This window comes from Rhinoderma darwinii, chromosome 4, assembly GCF_050947455.1.
Source record: "Rhinoderma darwinii isolate aRhiDar2 chromosome 4, aRhiDar2.hap1, whole genome shotgun sequence".
NCBI classification, from domain to species: domain Eukaryota; kingdom Metazoa; phylum Chordata; class Amphibia; order Anura; family Rhinodermatidae; genus Rhinoderma; species Rhinoderma darwinii.
In genome coordinates this window covers 305,712,557-305,730,424 of record NC_134690.1, presented here as the reverse complement: position 1 = coordinate 305,730,424, position 17,868 = coordinate 305,712,557, and the positions used below count along the sequence as shown (strand labels likewise).

The 17,868-nt window shown below is 40.4% G+C and overlaps 1 protein-coding gene across 9 annotated transcripts in view; it reads left to right on the top strand.

The window, feature by feature from the left end:
* ERMARD (ER membrane associated RNA degradation) overlaps nt 1-17,868 on the top strand; it is a 157,698-nt gene that overhangs the window by 75,876 nt on the left and 63,954 nt on the right. For all 9 annotated transcript variants that reach the window (XM_075862695.1, XM_075862692.1, XM_075862696.1 and 6 more), the window contains one exon: nt 9,660-9,762. In XM_075862695.1, coding sequence (XP_075718810.1) covers nt 9,660-9,762 — 103 coding nt within the window. The remainder of the gene's footprint in view (nt 1-9,659; nt 9,763-17,868) is intronic.

Sequence of the window (17,868 nt, the reverse complement as noted above, 5' to 3'; positions counted from 1 at the left end):
CAAAACAGTGGAAACCCCCCAAAAGTGACCCCATTTTGGAAACTACACCCCTCAAGGAATTTTTCTAGGGGTATACTTAGCATTTAGACCCCACAGGTTTTTTTGCAGAATTTATTAGAATTAGGCCACGAAAATGAATATCACAATTTTTTCCACTAAAAAAAAAACAAAAGATTTTTGTAAAGCAATTTTTCCCGAGTACGGAAATACCCCACATGTGGGCATGCGTTTTTTCGTTAGAAATGAATTAACCCTTTCAGGACTGATCCATTTTTTGTTTTTTCGTTTTTCACTCTCCTCCTTCCAAGAGCCATAACTTTTTTCTTTTTCCGTCAGTAGAGTGGTGTGAGGGCTTATTTCTTGCGGGAGGAGTTGTAGTTTCTATTGACACTATTTAAAGTACCATAAAATGTACTGGGAAAAAAAATTCTTTGCGGGCTGAAATTGGAAAAAAATCTGATTACATTTTTTGGGGGTTTCGTCTTTACAGCTTTCGCCGTGTGGTAAAAACGAAAACTTTACTTTATTCTGCGGCTCAATACAATTTCGGTGATACATAGTTACATAGTTTGTACGGTTGAAAAAAGACACATGTCCATCAAGTTCAAATTGATATTGTTTTTTTTATATTATACTACTTTTACAAAGAAAAATGTAATTGTTAAAATAAAAATTGTTTTGTTTTACCACTTTCTGAGAGCCGTACCTTTTTTATTTTTCGGTTGATTGAGCGGTGGGAGGTCTTATTTTTAGTGGGACGAGCTGTAGTTTTTATTGGTAACATTTTTTGGTACATAAAAAGTGATCAAAAAGTTGTATTACATTTATTTTTTGAGAGCTAAGGTGACAAAAAAAACAGCGATTTTGGCGGTTTAAATTATTTGATTTTTATGGTGTTCGCCGTGCGAGTTAAAAAATGGTATATTGTAATAGTTCGGCCTTTTACGGACGCAGCGATACCAATTTTGTTTATTTTTTTACATTACTTTAGAAGAAAAATGGGAAAAGGTGTTTTTTTTTACTTTTAATTTTTTTTTTTTCTCACTACTAAAAACTTTCATTCTTCTACACATTTTATTAGTCCCCTTCGGAGACTTGAACCAGCGATCATTGGATCGCTGATACAATATACTGCAATACTAATGTATTGCAGTATATTGTTATTTTTACAGGCTTCTGTAACCGCATGATCGCTGTTTCTATCCGTTAGTCCTGGGTGTCAGCTGTAATACACAGCAGACACCTGCAGCGTATGGAGCCGGCTCAGCACGTGAGCCCGCTCCATACATCAGCCCCCTCACCATGACGTTCAATTAACCAGTTCAGGACCGGGCTATTTTGCGCCTTCAGGACCAGACACCGTTTAGCCATTTTTAGCACGTGTTAGTTAAATGGCTATAACGTTTTTATTTGTTGTGCTAACGACGTGATTTTTGCGACGATTTTTCCGTAGACAATGCAGGTTTCATTTTTTATCGTTTTTATACACACCTTTTTTGCTATTTTAGAATTTTTATTCATAAAGCTTGAAAATAATAGTAAAAAAATAAGCTTTTTTACGTTTCAGCTATTTGTTTAGGGTAATAACATAGTTTTACCCTAAAATAGACCTTTTATTTGTGATCGTCATTGTCTACCATAAATTTTAATATATTAAATGTCTATATTAGGGTAATTGGGTCAGCGCTAGCGTTACAACAATGATTGGCGGGGGGAATGTTTTTTTTTGGGGTGGGTATTTTATGTGTATTTATTATTTAATTTTTTTTTGCACTTTACTTTATAATTTTTTTATTACTATGGTCTGTCCCTCAAAGGTCAAAAAAGACCTTTGGGGAACTTTATATATATTTTTTTCTTTCTTTTACACCATCTTTTCCACTGTAACTGGAGCTGCACAGCAGCCCCAGTTACAGGGGAAATCGGCCCTCTCATAGTGACGATTGTCACTAATAGGGCTGTGCTGGGTCTAGTTAGACTCAGCAGCAGTCTGTCAGTAACGGCACCCGGCGATCATGTGACCAGTCACATGATCACCGGGAGGAATAGAGACAGCCGCGCTGCTGCTGTCTCTATTACTATACACAGCGTTCATTGAGCGCTGTGTAAAAAGACATCGGAGAAGACAGAAGCAGTGAAAGCTGCTTCTATCCTCTCCTCAGGGTCCCCGGCAGTCTCTGACAGCCGGAGACCCGACATTCAGCTGCCCGATCGCGCGGGCAGCAAGTTAAAACCCGAGCCGTAAAAAGTCTATGGCTCGGGTTTTAAGGACCCTGACCGCTGGGCGTAAAAATACAGCCAGCGGTCGGGATCCAGTTAAGTCATAGTGCGCAATGGGGTTAATGCACTGGTTCAAAGTGAATATTGCAATTTTCCACTGATATGCCATTTTAGTGCATAATATGTTGTGCCCAGTTTGTGCCACTGAAGACAAATACCTCATAAAATGTTAAGCGGGTTCTCCCGGGTATGACAATGCCATATATGTGGGCGCAAACTGCTGTTTGGGTACGCTGCAGGGGTCAGAAGGGAGGAAGCGCCATTTTGCTTTTGGAGCGCAGATTTTGCTTGGTAATAGTTCTGTTTGGGGTTTTATTGGTATTTCAGTTTATAATGTGGGGGTGTATGTAATCTGTGCGGTGTACATCAGGGCATAATAAGAGGGTATAATAATGCGGTAAATAAATAATAATTCATAGATATGTGGCCGGTGTCGCACTGATCTTATCCGCTTTTTGAACACACTGCACATTTTGCATCGCCATAGTCTGGGAGCTAGAACTTCTTTATTTTTTCTCCACCGGAGCTGTGTGAGGGCTTATTTGTTGTGGGACAATCTGTAGTTTTCATTGGTACCATTTTGGAGTATATGCGATTTTTTATTTATTTTTTTATTTTTATTTTTTTTATATCACTTTTTATTCAATTTTTTGGCAGGCCGGGTGACCAAAAACAATTTTGACAATGTTTTTTAGTTTATTTTTTTGCGGCGTTCACCGTGCGCTATAAATGACAATTTTACTTTATTTGCAGGTCGATATGATTACGGCGATACCATATGTATATAGGTTTCTTTGTTTTGCAGCGTTTGCGCATAAAATCACTTTTTTTATAAAATAATTTATTTTCTGTGTCACCATATTCTGAGAGCCATAACTTTTTTATTTTTTAGTCAAAAAAGCTGTGTATGCAACTTTTTGATGACTTTCTATTCTCTATTTTGGGAGGGATGCTGACCAAAAAATAGCGGTTCTGGTGTAGGTTTTTAATGATTTTTTTTTTTTTGGGTGTGTTTATCGTGCGGGAAAAATAGTTTTATAGTTGGGGTAGTTACAAAAGCGGTGATACCAGATATGTGTACTTTTTTTAACGTGTTAATTTTTTTCCTACAATGAAAGTCTCCTTATAGGAAAAAATGCATTTTTTGTTTATATAACATATAACTTATTTTTACACTTTTTTTGAAAACATTTTTTATTACCTTTTTTTTTTTACTTTTCCCACTAGGGGACATTTAGACTTGCAGCTTTGATTGCTGCTAGAGTACATTACACAACCTACATAGTGTAATGTATTCTAACTGTCATTGTGACGTGACAGTCACATTGAGAGGAAGCCTAGGAGGACCGGCACAAGGCTGCTCCTCCGAGGCTTCCGTACATGGCAACCCGGAGGCCATTGTCTGGCCTCCAATTGCCATAACAAGCATCGGTAGCCCCCACAATCACTTAGTGGGGGATGCCGATGTACTTCAAACCCCTTAAATGCTGCGATCACAATCGGTCGCCGCATTTATGGGGTTAATTGCCGAAATCTGCAGCGATGGTCCGCTGACCAGCAAGTCTGGAGTGTCAGCTGTTGGGGACAGCTGACCTCCCGGTTCCCGGACACTGTCCGTTAAGACAGTGTGCGCCGGCAACCGCTCCGCAACTGTATGTCCTGGTGCGGGAAGCAAACCCTCTCCAGTTGCGGCGCAGCGTGGAAACCGGTTAAAAGAAAAAAAATGCTGGAAATAGATCACTCTGTGTGTAATGAATCTATATAATATACACATTTTGTATTGAATTACTGAAATAAATTAACTTTTTGATAATATTCTAATTCACTGAGAAGGACTAGTATAATAGGTAATGAATGCTACTTCAGTAAGGGTCCAACTGAAGTCATTCCCACCATTCTATAGAATGAGGGACTCTTATTTCTTCTCACCAGGATTGCTATGTGGGCGATTTGTATGGTGCGGCAGCATGCATGCTCGACCCCCATTCCTTACAATGTTTCCTCACTGTTCATCCTGGTGGTGAATATGCTGCTCTATCTGTGGGCAGAAGGTTATAGAGCTGGAGGATCAGGCTAGATTGATATAAAGTTTTGTGGGACAAACCGCTTTAAATAGACAAATTCCCAGTAATACTATTAGGGAATATGAGCAATGTAACTGTGAAACCAGCACTGTGGTGAAATATAACACTTAGTAGGAAGCAGCTGCAGTGTGTTTCTCTCTGCCTCTCTCTCACTCTTCTCCTTCGCCCTCTCCATAGACTTCAATGGGCAGTTGTAACTGGATTCCTCAATGAGCTGATAGTCCGTCTTCTTGAGGAGACAGAAAAAAACAGAAAATTCAGAGTCGGTGAACAGTTAGGGGGGCTGATAAGTGAAGAAAGAGGCCTTTTTCTCTAATAAGATATATCACAAAGTTTCTTATATTCGCTTGTACTATTGAATAATGCAAAGTTTGTTGAAAAGTTAGTAGCCATTTAAATCCCTGTTTGCTCTGAGCTTATGAGTCTAGTGGTTGGTCCTACTTAGTAATTGACTCACACAGGGAAGGCTGTCATTCATTGAGTGAGTCTGCCCACTTGACTGATAAGCCCGAAAGAGCAAGTATTTAAAGAGGCTCTGTCACCAGATTTTGCAACCCCTATCTGCTATTGCAGCAGATAGGCGCTGCAATGTAGATTACAGTAACGTTTTTATTTTTAAAAAACGAGCATTTTTGGCCAAGTTATGACCATTTTTGTATTTATGCAAATGAGGCTTGCAAAAGTACAACTGGGCGTGTTGAAAAGTAAAAGTACAACTGGGCGTGTATTATGTGCGTACATCGGGGCGTGTTTACTACTTTTACTAGCTGGGCGTTCTGATGAGAAGTATCATCCACTTCTCTTCAGAACGCCCAGCTTCTGGCAGTGCAGACACAGCGTGTTCTCGAGAGATCACGCTGTGACGTCACTTCCCCAGGTCCTGCATCGTGTCAGACGAGCGAGGACACATCGGCACCAGAGGCTACAGATGATTCTGCAGCAGCATCGGCGTTTGCAGGTAAGTCGATGTAGCTACTTGCCTGCAAACGCCGATGCTGCTGCAGAATCAACTGAAGCCTCTGGTGCCGATGTGGCCGACACGATGCAGGACCTGTGAGTGACGTCACAGATCTGCACTGCCAGAAGCTGGGCGTTGTGAAGAGAAGTGGATGATACTTCTCATCAGAACGCCCAGCTAGTAAAAGTAGTAAACACGCCCCGATGTACGCACATAATACACGCCCAGTTGTACTTTTACTTTTCAACACGCCCAGTTGTACTTTTGCAAGCCTCATTTGCATAAATACAAAAATGGCCATAACTTGGCCAAAAATGCTCGTTTTTTAAAAATAAAAACGTTACTGTAATCTACATTGCAGCGCCGATCTGCTGCAATAGCAGATAGGGGTTGCAAAATCTGGTGACAGAGCCTCTTTAAATTAACAAATTTCAACTTACACTGAATACTTTTCGCTAACATTTTAATCAATATCCTCAGCTCCTTCTACTCTATAACATGCTTCCTTCGGTTAGAGCAGCATGTTCAATGTGACATGTTTACCTCAATTAGGGTCAGTTCACAAGTTGCGTAAATACTGCGGATTTTCCACAATGGAATTTGATGCGGAAAATCTGCAGCAAATACAGCAGCAGCAAAGTGGATGAGATCAAACAAATCTCATCCACACGCTGCGTAAATAAAATAGTAAGCTGAAAAAACGCTCAGAAATTGACCTGCGGCGCGGAATTTTATTCCGCTTCATGTCAATTGTATTTGTGTAAACTCTGCTTATTTGTTGTGGGATTTTCCCCATTGACTTTATTGGAAAGGTAAAACCTTCAACAAATAGCTGTTGAGTTTTTTGCAGCTGGTTCGCAGCGATTCCACTGCAAAAAACGCAACTCAGAAGGAAACAAAACTATACTTTTGCCAACAATAATAATTTTAAAAAAATCTTCAATTTTCTGATATGAGGTATTATTAATTTTGAACCTCCATGTGCCTCACATTAATAGTAATTAACCCCATCATGTTCCTCAGTCATAATGGACAACATTCGGTTAATGTGTGAGGTACATGGTGGGTTAATTACTATTAATGTGAGGCACATGGAGGTTCAAAATTCTTACCTCGTGCCTCAAATTAATAAGTGAAAAAAAGCCGTTTTTATTTTATAACCGCGTAAACATAAATGACGTTATAAATTTAATACGGTCACGACGATACCGAATATGTGTATATTTTATGTATTGAGACTTATTTTAATGTTTATTGTAAAAAAAAAAAAAAAAATGTGCTTTTTATTTAACATGACTTTATTTTTACTTTTTTATTTTTAGACTCTAATGTACTGGCATATATCTATATACTGGTAGTAATGTACTGGTATATATCTATACACAGACAGTAATGTACTGGTATATATCTATATGGAAGTACATTAGCCTGTGTACTGATAGTACACAGGCAGTTGTTAGGACATAGCTAAGTATGCCCTAACAGGAAATCTGGTTAGTTTTGAATTCTTTGATTTTTATTGTATTGGATGCCAGGGGTTTGGTGCGTGCAACGTTTCAGTCAAAGGACCTTCGTCAGGCACTATAAGTGTACAGAACAATCCATGTAAGTATATTAGCATCATATCATACATAAATAATAAGTATAGCATATACCATGACATGAATGAGAAATAAAAAAAAAATTAAAATAAAATTAGAATAACAGACATAAATAATAAAGTTCAACAAGAACAAGGTCTAGTATGGATGGATGACATCTTAATCCCAGGCCCAACAGCACGGTATGGTCAAACATATGATACAGGGTACAATATCACACAGAGGTCTAGTAAATGGTATAATTCAGAAGTCGAGAATATCCATCTTAATATTTTATGTTGCACATGTCCCTAATACAAAAAAATTACAAAATATCTGAACCCAGTATTTAAGGAAAGAAAACAACATGATCACATAGAACACATTGCACAATAGATGTTCTGTGGATATAATAACTGTACAGCATACTGTTATTCTAGAGTCAAGAGAGCGGAGGACGCTTAGAACGCATAATAGCCTTGCTAACCTAGTGAGTCTGTTAGAGATCAAATGCCTCATGCACTTATTTACTCAAGGCAGTTGGTGTGCTAGTAACTCCCGTTTACACTATCTAGAAAGACAAGTCAGGTAGCATATGTAGAACATCTATTGTGCAATGTGTTCTATGTGATCATGTTTTCTTTCCTTAAAGGCAATGTGTTGCCAGAAAAACATGTTTGTTTTTTTTAAATTAAACATTTAGTGTGTGGGTGATTAAACATTTTTAAAAAAAATTTTTATTTCTCATTCATGTCATGGTATATGCTATACTTATTATTTATGTATGTATATGATGCTAATATACTTACATGTATTGTTCTGTACACTTATAGTGCCTGACGAAGGTCCTTTGACCGAAACGTTGCACGCACCAAACCCCTGGCATCCAATACAATAAAAATCAAAGAATTCAAAACCAACGTTTGTGTGCCGAATACTTTTTCTAAATACGATTGGGTTGGGACCCTATTCGTGCACCTCCTCTGGTGTAGTGCACTCTGAACCAATCTCTACCAGGAAATCTGGTTAGACAGCCCTACTGTCTCTGATCTCCGCCGATAGAGCGGGGCTGCGGCTGTGTAATACAGCTATTGCCCCGCTCCTGACAACAAGTGCGCGCGCGGTCAGTATGAGGTGATGCGGCCGGCGCTGCCCTAATGAGCGGCGGTGCAGGCACTGAAGACAGAACATGGGGGTGTTTTGCAGTGCGCCCACCATGTTCTCTGTCTTCAGTGCCGCCGCTCATTAGTGCAGCGCCGGCCATATCTCCTCATGCTGACCGCACCTACTTGTCAGGACTCAGGAGCGGGGCAATGACTGTGTTACACAGCCGCAGCCCTGCTCTCATACATTCATGTGTTACAATACTGAGCTGTGCAGCGGCACAGCTTAGCATCGAAATACATTAAATAACGGTATCAAACTGTTTCAGGGTGCACGGTATCGAAACAGTATCGAAGTTTCGCTGCATAGTGCATCCCTAGTTTCATCCCATGTGACTGCTGCAGCCAATCACAGACTGTAGCGGCGCTCACATCAGATGAAACGTCATTCCATGAGGCCGTCCTGCTGGCAGGCCGGCTAAGTGCTGCAATTTTCTGCGGTTTTTCGGCTGGAATTCCCTGCGGCGCACAGGGCAGATTTTACGCAGCGTATCCACCCCATGTGAACTCGGCCTAAGTCATCTCTTTCACTAGCCATAAGGCTTCATGCCCACTTCAGTCTTTTCCTTCAGGGTGAGATCCGTTTTTGTCACGGATAGCACCCTGAACCCATTCATTTCAATGGGCCCATACACACTTCAGTTATTTAAACTGATCCGTTGTTCCGTTCCGTCAAAAGTAGAGCATGTCCTAATTTGGTCAGTGATTCAGTGACCGTGTGGCCCATAGAAGTCAATGGGTCAGTCAAAAAAAACGGATGGCACACGGAAGGCTTCCGTGTGCCGTCAGTTTTTGACGGATCTGTTGCCATAGCAATGGCTGGGTGAGCCAAAGTTCACAGACTCACAGAGTACAGTACACATTCATTCCTGAAGATGGATGTGGAGAGACTCATAGCATTGGTGCATGATCACCCAGAACTGTGGGATACGCGGGCAGAACGCTACCACGACCGCTATAAAAAGGACGCCGCGTGGGAGGAACTTGCCAAGGAGCTTTTGACGCACAGATGGCAGCAGGGAACTAGTGCCCAGCGTCACAATATAAGTAAATGTGCACATTTCACTCCAAAACACCAAAAAAACCAACCCAAGCCAAGAGTAATCTCAAACTGTTCTCTACGCTCTGAAAGCTACAGAAAACAGCACCAAAAACTTCTTGTAACCTTTCTATGGGTGTTTCCTGGGACATGTGACAAGTTCAAATGAAGTTTACCTTCCATTTTTTAAACGGAAAAACAGAAGCACAACGTCCGTGTAAAACGGAAACGGAGTGCACACGGAAACAAAAACGGACACACGTATCCGTCAAAAACGGCCGATAAAACAGTGATGGAAGTGTGCATGAGGCCTAAGGATTGACCTACAAGGTTATACCTACCCTGAACTCTTACTGCATTAGCATACGATACTGCCTAAGCAGAGTAGCAGGTCTTCATTGATTAAATTCCTATATTGCAGGGCAATGCAGTTTAGAATCTGATCAGTTAAATTTCATTGGGTTTTATTTCCATAATATTGTAATCAGGATTCATACACTTTGAAGTTGTGCTGTGTTACTATCCATTGCTAACAGTGTTTTCTTCTAACTACAGGTATGCAGACTGTGCTATTTTCTTATTACCACAGCTTGAAACTGGCCTTCGACTGGCCTTTACCACAGTTAATGGCTGCCCAGATAGGATGCTCACAGCTGAGGTACATGAGTTTCAATACAAAATATAATCATGTAAGGTATGACTGATTGATTTTACAAGCAATTCATTAACCCCTTAAGGACGCAGCCTTGTTTTGGCCTTAAGGCTCACAGCCCATTTTTCAAATCTGACATATTTCACTTTATGTGGTAATAACGTCGGAATGCTTAAACCTATCCAAGCGATTCTGAGATTCTTTTCTCGTGACACATTGGGCTTTATGTTCGTGGTAAAATTTGGTCGATATATTCAGTATATATTTGTGAAAAATTGCAAAATTTAGAGAAAATGTTGAAAAAATTGCTTTTTACTGAATTTAAATGCATCTGCTTGTAAAACAGACGGTTATACCCCCCAAAATAGTTACTAGTTCACATTTCCCATATGTCTACTTTAGATTGGGATCGTTTTTTTGAACATTTTTTTTATTTTTCTTGGACGTTACAAGGTTTAGAACATAAACAGCAATTTCTCATATTTTTAAGAAAATTTCAAAAGCCTTTTTTTTTAAGGTACCTGTTCAGTTCCGAAGTGGCTTTGAGGGGCCTATGTATTAGAAATCCCCATAAAACACCCCATTTTAAAAACTAGACCCCTCAAAGTATTCAAAACAGCATTTAGAAAGTTTTTTAACCCTTTAGGAATTTCACAGGAATTAAAGCAAAGTGGAGGTGAAATTTGCAAATTTCATTTTTCTTGCTGAATTTCAATTTTATTCAATTTTTTTTCTGTAGCACAGAAGCTTTTACCAGAGAAACACTACTAAATATGTATTGTCCAGATTCTGCAGTTTTTAGAAATGTCCCACATGTGGCTCTAGTGTGCTCATGGACTAAAACACAATCCCTAGAAGCAAAGAAGCAACTAGTGCATTTTGAGGCCTCTTTTTTATTAGAATATATTTTAGGCAGCATGCCAGGTTTGGAGAGGTGTTGTGGTGCCAAAACAGTAGGAATCCCCCAAAAGTGACCCCATTTTGGAAACTACACCCCTCAAGGAATTCATGTATGGTTGTTGTTAGCATTTTGACCACACAGTTTTTTCACAGCACTTTATTTGAATTGGGCTGTGAAATTTAAAAAATAAAATGTTTTCCAATAAGATGTCATTTTTTTATATCATTTCACAAGAAATAAAATACCCCATTTTGTTCCCCAATTTGTCCTGAGTGCGGCAATACCCCATTTGTGGTGAAAAAACTCCTTCTGAGCCCTCCCATGGGCCCAAACGGCAAAGTAGCGCTATGTGTTTGTTGGAGTCCAGATTTTGCTGGATTGGTTTTCGAGTGCCATGTCGCATTTGCAGACCCCCAGAGGTATCAAAGCAATGGAAACCCACCAGAAGTGACCCATTTTGGAAACTACACCCCTCAAGGAATTAATTTATGGTTGTGGTTACCATTTTGACCGCACAGTTTTTTCACAGCACGTATTTGGATTGGGCTGTGAAATTAAAAAAATGTAATTTTTTCCCAGTAAGATGTCATTTTTTATCAAAATTTCTTATTTTCACTGGGAACAAAATACCCCATTTTATTGCCCAATTTCTCCTGAGTGCAGCAATAACCCATTTGTGGTGATAAACTGCAGTTTGGGCCCATGGGAGGTCTCAGAAGGAAAACACCACCATTTGGCCTACTGGAGTTTTCTGGTGCTCTGTCATGTATGCAGAAGCCCCTGAGGTACCAGTACAGTTGAAACCCTCGAGAAGTGACCCCATTTTAAAAACTACACCCCTTAAGACATTTATCTAGAGGTGTAGTGAGCATTTTGACCCCACAGGTATTGTGTAAAAGATAATGGGCAGCAGATGGTGCAGTGTGAGATTTGCAATTTTCTATATATCTATGCCATTTCAGTGTCCGATATAGTGTGCCCAGCATGCACCACCGGAGATATACACCTCATAAACTGTAATATGGGTTCTCCCAGGTACGGCAATACCCTACATGTGGCTTTTATTAGCTGCCTGGGCACACAGCAGGGCTCAGAACGGAAAGATGAGGGGGATAAGCTGTGCGGAGTGCATCAGGGTAGATGAAAAATCTAAGGGATCTATGATAAATTTTAAAACCCTTTCATACAGAGCCCCGGTTTTTCGGGACACGTGTCACATTGATATATTGTGTCCTCCCTTATCCCCCTCTTATAGCAGACTCTGCACCTCTTTTGGCTTTTTCCCTTCTTGCCAGTTTGGGGAACTTCTTCTGGAAAGTGTTGCCCTGGTAATATGCATGTGGCCTCGCTTCCAGAAGTACTGGGTGCCCCCTTCTTGGTCCCTAAAGATTAGGTTTTTGATAATGATGTGCACTGCCAGCTTCTTATACCACACCGCATGGCGCTGTAGGGCTTCAGGACTTAATCTGACAAGTTCACCCCTTCCATTTACCTATTGTAGTCCAGGATGCAGTCTGGTTTGGGGGTCTCTGTACTGGTACCTCGTACAGGTTCGTGGGTACTGGTGTGGCCATGTATTGTTGTCAATACAAGAACATTTCTCTTGTCCTTGTACTTGACACACAATATGTTGCTGCTAGAATGTGCCCTGCTCTCAGCCCTTCTTGTTTGCCCAAGCAGAGTCTTAGGGAGGCCTCTCAGATTTCTTCTAGCAATGCCGCAGGACTGGAAGTGAGGCAGTTGAAGAGTGGGACGTTGGTATAAAAATTATCCAGGTAGAGGTGGTAACCCTGGTCCAGCAGTGGGTGCACCAAATCCCACACAATTTTTGCATTAACTCCCAGTAAGGGGGGGGGGGGGCATTCTGGGGGCTGAATACTGGTGTCCTTCCCTTCATATAACCTAATTTTGTAGGCATACCCTGATGCACTCTCGCACAGCTTATACATCTTCACGCCATACCTTGCCCTCTTACTCGGCAGGTACTGGCGGAATTGAAGCCTCCCTTTAAAATCTACCAAGGACTCATCAATAGAAATACACTTCTTGGGGTGTATGCTTGGGAAAACCTGGCACTGAAACGGTCTAATAGGGGTCTCCGTTTATACAAACGGTCAAAACTGGGGTCATCTCGGGGTGGGCGCTGCTCATTATCAGTATAATGTAAGAAGCAAAGTATTGCCTCATTTATTTATTTTTTTAGGTTCCAGTTCAGTTCTGAAGTTGCTTTGAGGGGCCTATATATTAGAAACCCCTATGAAACACCCCATTTTAGAAACTAGACCCCTCAAAGTATTTGCAACAGCATTTAGAAAGTTTATGAACCCTTTAGGTGTTTCACAGGAATTTAGAGCAAAGTAGAGGTGAAATTTACATATTTATTTTTGTCAGAAAATCCTTTTTATACAATTTTTTTCTATAACACAAAAGGTTTTACCAGAGAAACGCAACTCAATATTTATTGCCCAGATTCTGCAGTTTTGAGAAATATCCCACATGTGGCCCTAGTGCGGTAATGGACTGAAGCACCGGCCTCCGAAGCAAAGGAGCACCTAGTGGATTATGAGACCTCCTTTTTATTAGGCACCATGTCCGGTTTGAAGAGGTCTTGTGGTGCCAAAACAGTGGAAAACCCCCAACAGTTACCCCATTTTGGAAACTAGACCCCTTGAGGAATTCATTGTACTTTTCATGGGGTGCATGCAGCTTTTTGATCCGTTTTTATTCTATTTTTAAGTGGCGTGGTGACTAAAAAACAGCCATTCTACTATTGTTTTTTTATTCTATTTTTTTTACAGCGTTCACCATGCGCTATAAATGACATATTCACTTTATTCTGCGGGGCGATACGATTACAGCGATACCAGAAGTTTATCGTTTTTTTATGTCTTATGGCGTTTGCACAATAAAATACATTTGGTAAAAAATCATTTACTTTTTGTGTTACCTTATTCTAAGTGCCATAACTTTTTTATTTTTCCATCAATAAAGCCGTGCGAGGACTTATTTTTTGCGTAACGAACTGTAGTTTCGATCAGGACCATTTTTAGGTACATGCGACTTTTTGATCTCGTTTTATTCCATTTTTTGTGAGGTGAAGTGACCAAACAATTGTGATTCTGGTACGGTTTATTATTATTTTCTTTTACGGCGTTCACCGCAAGGGATAATTAACGAAATAATTTTGTAGTTCAGGCCGTTACGGACGCGGGGATACCAATTATGTATAGTTTATTTGTTTGTTTATATATTTTTATTAATAATAAAGGACTGATAAGGGAAAAAGGGGGATTTTTACTTTGATCACTTTTAAAACTTTTATTTTCTTATTTTGACACATCTTTTTTTAACTTTTTTTTAACTTTATTACTTTTTCCCACTAGGGGACTTGAGGGCAGGAGGCCCTGATCGCTATTCTAATATACTGCACTACATGCGTAGTGCAGTGTATTAGAGCTGTCAGCTACTCACTGACAGCAAGCATAGTGGGTCCTGACTTCGTCAGGACCCACTAGGCTTCCGTCGATGGCATAGCCGGACGCCATTGTTTGGTGTCCGGTTGCCATAGTTACAATCGCCGGCCGCTATCGTGTAGCAGGCGATTGTAGCTTAACCCCTAAAAAGCTGTGATCGCTATTGAACACGGCTTTTCAGGGGTTAATGAGCAGGGACACAGCGATCGGTCTCCGCTGTAGGAGCTGTGACAGCTGCTGTACGAGACAGCAGCTGTCACAGCTCCTGTATGTGTCGTGAGGACGGCCGAAATGGCCGTTACTCCCGTGGCGTACTATTCCGTCATGGAGCGCGAACGGGGCGGTTTCCATGACGGAATAGTACGTCACTGAGCGTTAAGGGGTTAAAGGGGTTTCCACTTTAGCTTAAAGAGCCGCATACCAACAGTGTAAAAAAACAAAAAACTTTCATGATGGTGATGCCCAACAGAAGACCGCAACCATCAACCTTTTCTTTAAAGGTAATGTGTCACTAGAAATTATTTTATTTTTTTAGTTAAACAGTTAGTGTATAAGTGATTAAACATTGTTCTAATTTTTTTAATTTTTTCATGAGTCAGGAAATATTATAAATTAGATTCTAAGTTATAACATTGTAAAACCCCCTCAAAAAACAAGGGGGCACTCCCTCCGTCTGGAGAAAAAAAGGTTCAAGCTGCAGAGGCGACAAGGCTTCTTTACCGTGAGAACTGTGAATCTATGGAATAGCCTACCGCAGGAGCTGGTCACAGCAGGGACAGTAGATGGCTTTAAAAAAGGGTTAGATAATTTCCTAGAACAAAAAAAATATTAGCTCCTATGTGTAGAAATTTTTCCTTCCCTTTTCCCGTCCCTTGGTTGAACTTGATGGACATGTGTCTTTTTTCAGCCGTACTAACTATGTAACTATGTAACATTTCCCAGTGCTGGTCACTAGATGGAGCAATTCCCAAAATTGCAGCATTGGCATGTGGTAAAGCAGCCACATTGCTTTATGCTGCAAAATTTGAGAAAACTCACTCGCTCTAGTGAGCTCACAGAATCCCAACTCCTTTATCCTGGCTAGTGCCAGGAGAAAGGAGGGGATTGAACGGTCAAACCTCCTACACTGTGTGTCGCCATTTTTTGGGCTAACACACAGTGTAGTAGGTTTACATACAGTAGTAAACACACAGTAAAACACGTACATACACAAACCTAACTTACCTGCTCCAGCCGCCGCCGGTCCGCTCCGTCTGCTCCCTCCGCTCCAAGTGCACAAGTCCGGAAGCCGCGACCGGAAGTAGTAATCTTACTGTTCGGCCGTAGCTTCCGGTCCACAAGAAAATGGCGCCGGACGTCGCTCGGCCGAAGACCTTCAATTTGGACTGTGTGGGATGCGCCGTTCCCACACAGACGGCGTACAGCATAGTGGATGGAACGGGCCCCGTTCGCATTCATTATGTGGCTGTATGTGCCGTATTCCATGTCTGTATGTGTCGTTAATCGACACATACAGAGATGGAAAAAAAAATGGCAGCCCCCATAGACAAGAAAAAGTGAAAAAATTAAAAAAAGTAAGACACAAACACACAAATAAATAAATAAAAATTTAATAAAACACTAAAAGCAAATTGATATAAAAATAAATTTTTGCGCGACACTCGTCCTTTAAACCCTTCCTGCCGCAGCAATTTTCCACATTCTTATTTTCCTTTTTTCATCCCCATCTTCCAAAAGCCATAACATTTTTATTTTCCCATTGATATAGTTCTATGAGGACTTGATTTTTGCAGGATGAGTTTTAGTTCGTTTTTCACTGCACCATTTATTGTACCTTATAATGCACTAGGAAACGGGTAAAACATTATTTCTGGGCTTAGCAAATGGAAAAAAAACAGCGATTTTCTGAAATTTATTTTGCGCTTCGTTTCTACGCCATTCACCGTGCAATTAAAATTACATGTTAACTTTATTCTGCAGGTCAATACAATTATGGCAATACCAAATTTATGTTTTTTTTTATAATATATTTTTCAATAAAACTAACTGTAAAAAATTAAATTTATTTTGTGTCGCCAAATTTAGAGCGCTATAACTTTTTTATTTTTCCGTCAATTGAGCGTCATGAGGGCATATTTGCGGGACAAGCTGTAGTTTTTAATACTACCATTTTCGGGGACATGCGAGGTTTTGATCACTTTTCATTCCTTTCTTTGTGTGAGATGAGGGGTCCAAAAAACAAAAATTCTGGAGGATTACCTTTTTTTTTTTTTCTTACGGCGTACTCCATGTGAGTTAAATAATGTAATATTAGAATAGTTTCGACTTTTACGGACGCGGCGATACCAATTGTGTTTACGTATTTCTTTTTTTGACAATGCTTTAGGGGGAATGGGAAAAGGGCTTTTTTTTAAACTTTTAATAATTTTTTTTGTACATAAAAAAAAAAGCTTTAACTCATTTTTACTTTTTTTATTAGTCCCCCTAGGAACCATGTATTGCAGTATATCGCCTTTCTGACAGGCTTCTATCTATATATACAGGGACCACACAGAACAGGGTCCAAATAAGAAAACAGATGGGGAGAGCATGAACAGTTCAGGTGGCTAAGGCGAGGTGGCGCGTAGCCATTAACCCCTTAACGACCAAGGACGAAAATGTACGTCATGGTCGGCTGCTAGTTCCCGCACCATGACGTACATTTTCGTCCGCATTTCAAACTGTCACTCTGTGTAAACACAGAGTGACAGACCCGCGCTGACAGCTGTCCTAGACAGCTGAGACATCAGCCTCGCCGGACAGCGGACCATCGCCGCTGATTTCGGCAGTTAACCCCTTAAGTGCGGCGACGGATTGCCGTCGCCGCATTTAAGTGGTTTGAAGCACATCAGCAGCCCCCACGAAGTGATCGTGGGGGCTACCGATGCTTGTCACGGCAATCGGAGGTCAGATAATGACCTCCGGGTTGCCATGCACGGAAGCCTCGGAGGAACAGCCTCCGGCCGTTCCTCCTCTGCTTCCTGTCAGTGTGACAGTCACGTCACAATGACAGTTAGAGTACATTACACTACGTGTGTAGTGTAATGTACTCTAGCAGCGATCAAAGCTGCAAGACTAAGTGTCCCCTAGTGGGACAAGTGAAAAAAGTAAAAAAAAGTAATAAAAATGTTTTAAAAAAAGTGTAAAAATAAAAGTTATAAGTTCTATAAACACTAAATGCTTTTTTTCCTATAATAAGACTTTTATTATAGAAAAAAAATGAACACGTTAAAAAAGTACACATATCTGGTATCACCGCGTTCATAACGACCCCAACTATAAAACTGTAATGTTATTTTCCCCGCACGATGAACACCCCAAAAAAAATCAATAAAAAACTACGACAGAATCGCAATTTTTTGGGTCACCACCGCTCCCTAAATAAAGAATAAAAAGTGATCAAAAAGTCGCATGTACCCGAAAATAGTACCAATAAAAACTTCTATCCGTCCCGCAAAAAACAAGCCCTTACACAGCTTTTTTGACTAAAAAATTAAAAAATTATGGCTCTCAGAATATGGTGACACAGAATTTTTTTTATTTATAAATAAGTCATTTTATTGCGCAAACGCTAAAAAAAAGGACCAAACCTATATACATATGGTATCGCCGTAATCGTACCAACCCGCAGAATAAATAAAAAATGTCATTTATTGCGTACGGTGAGCGCCGCAAAAAAAAAAACTAAAAAAACGGTGT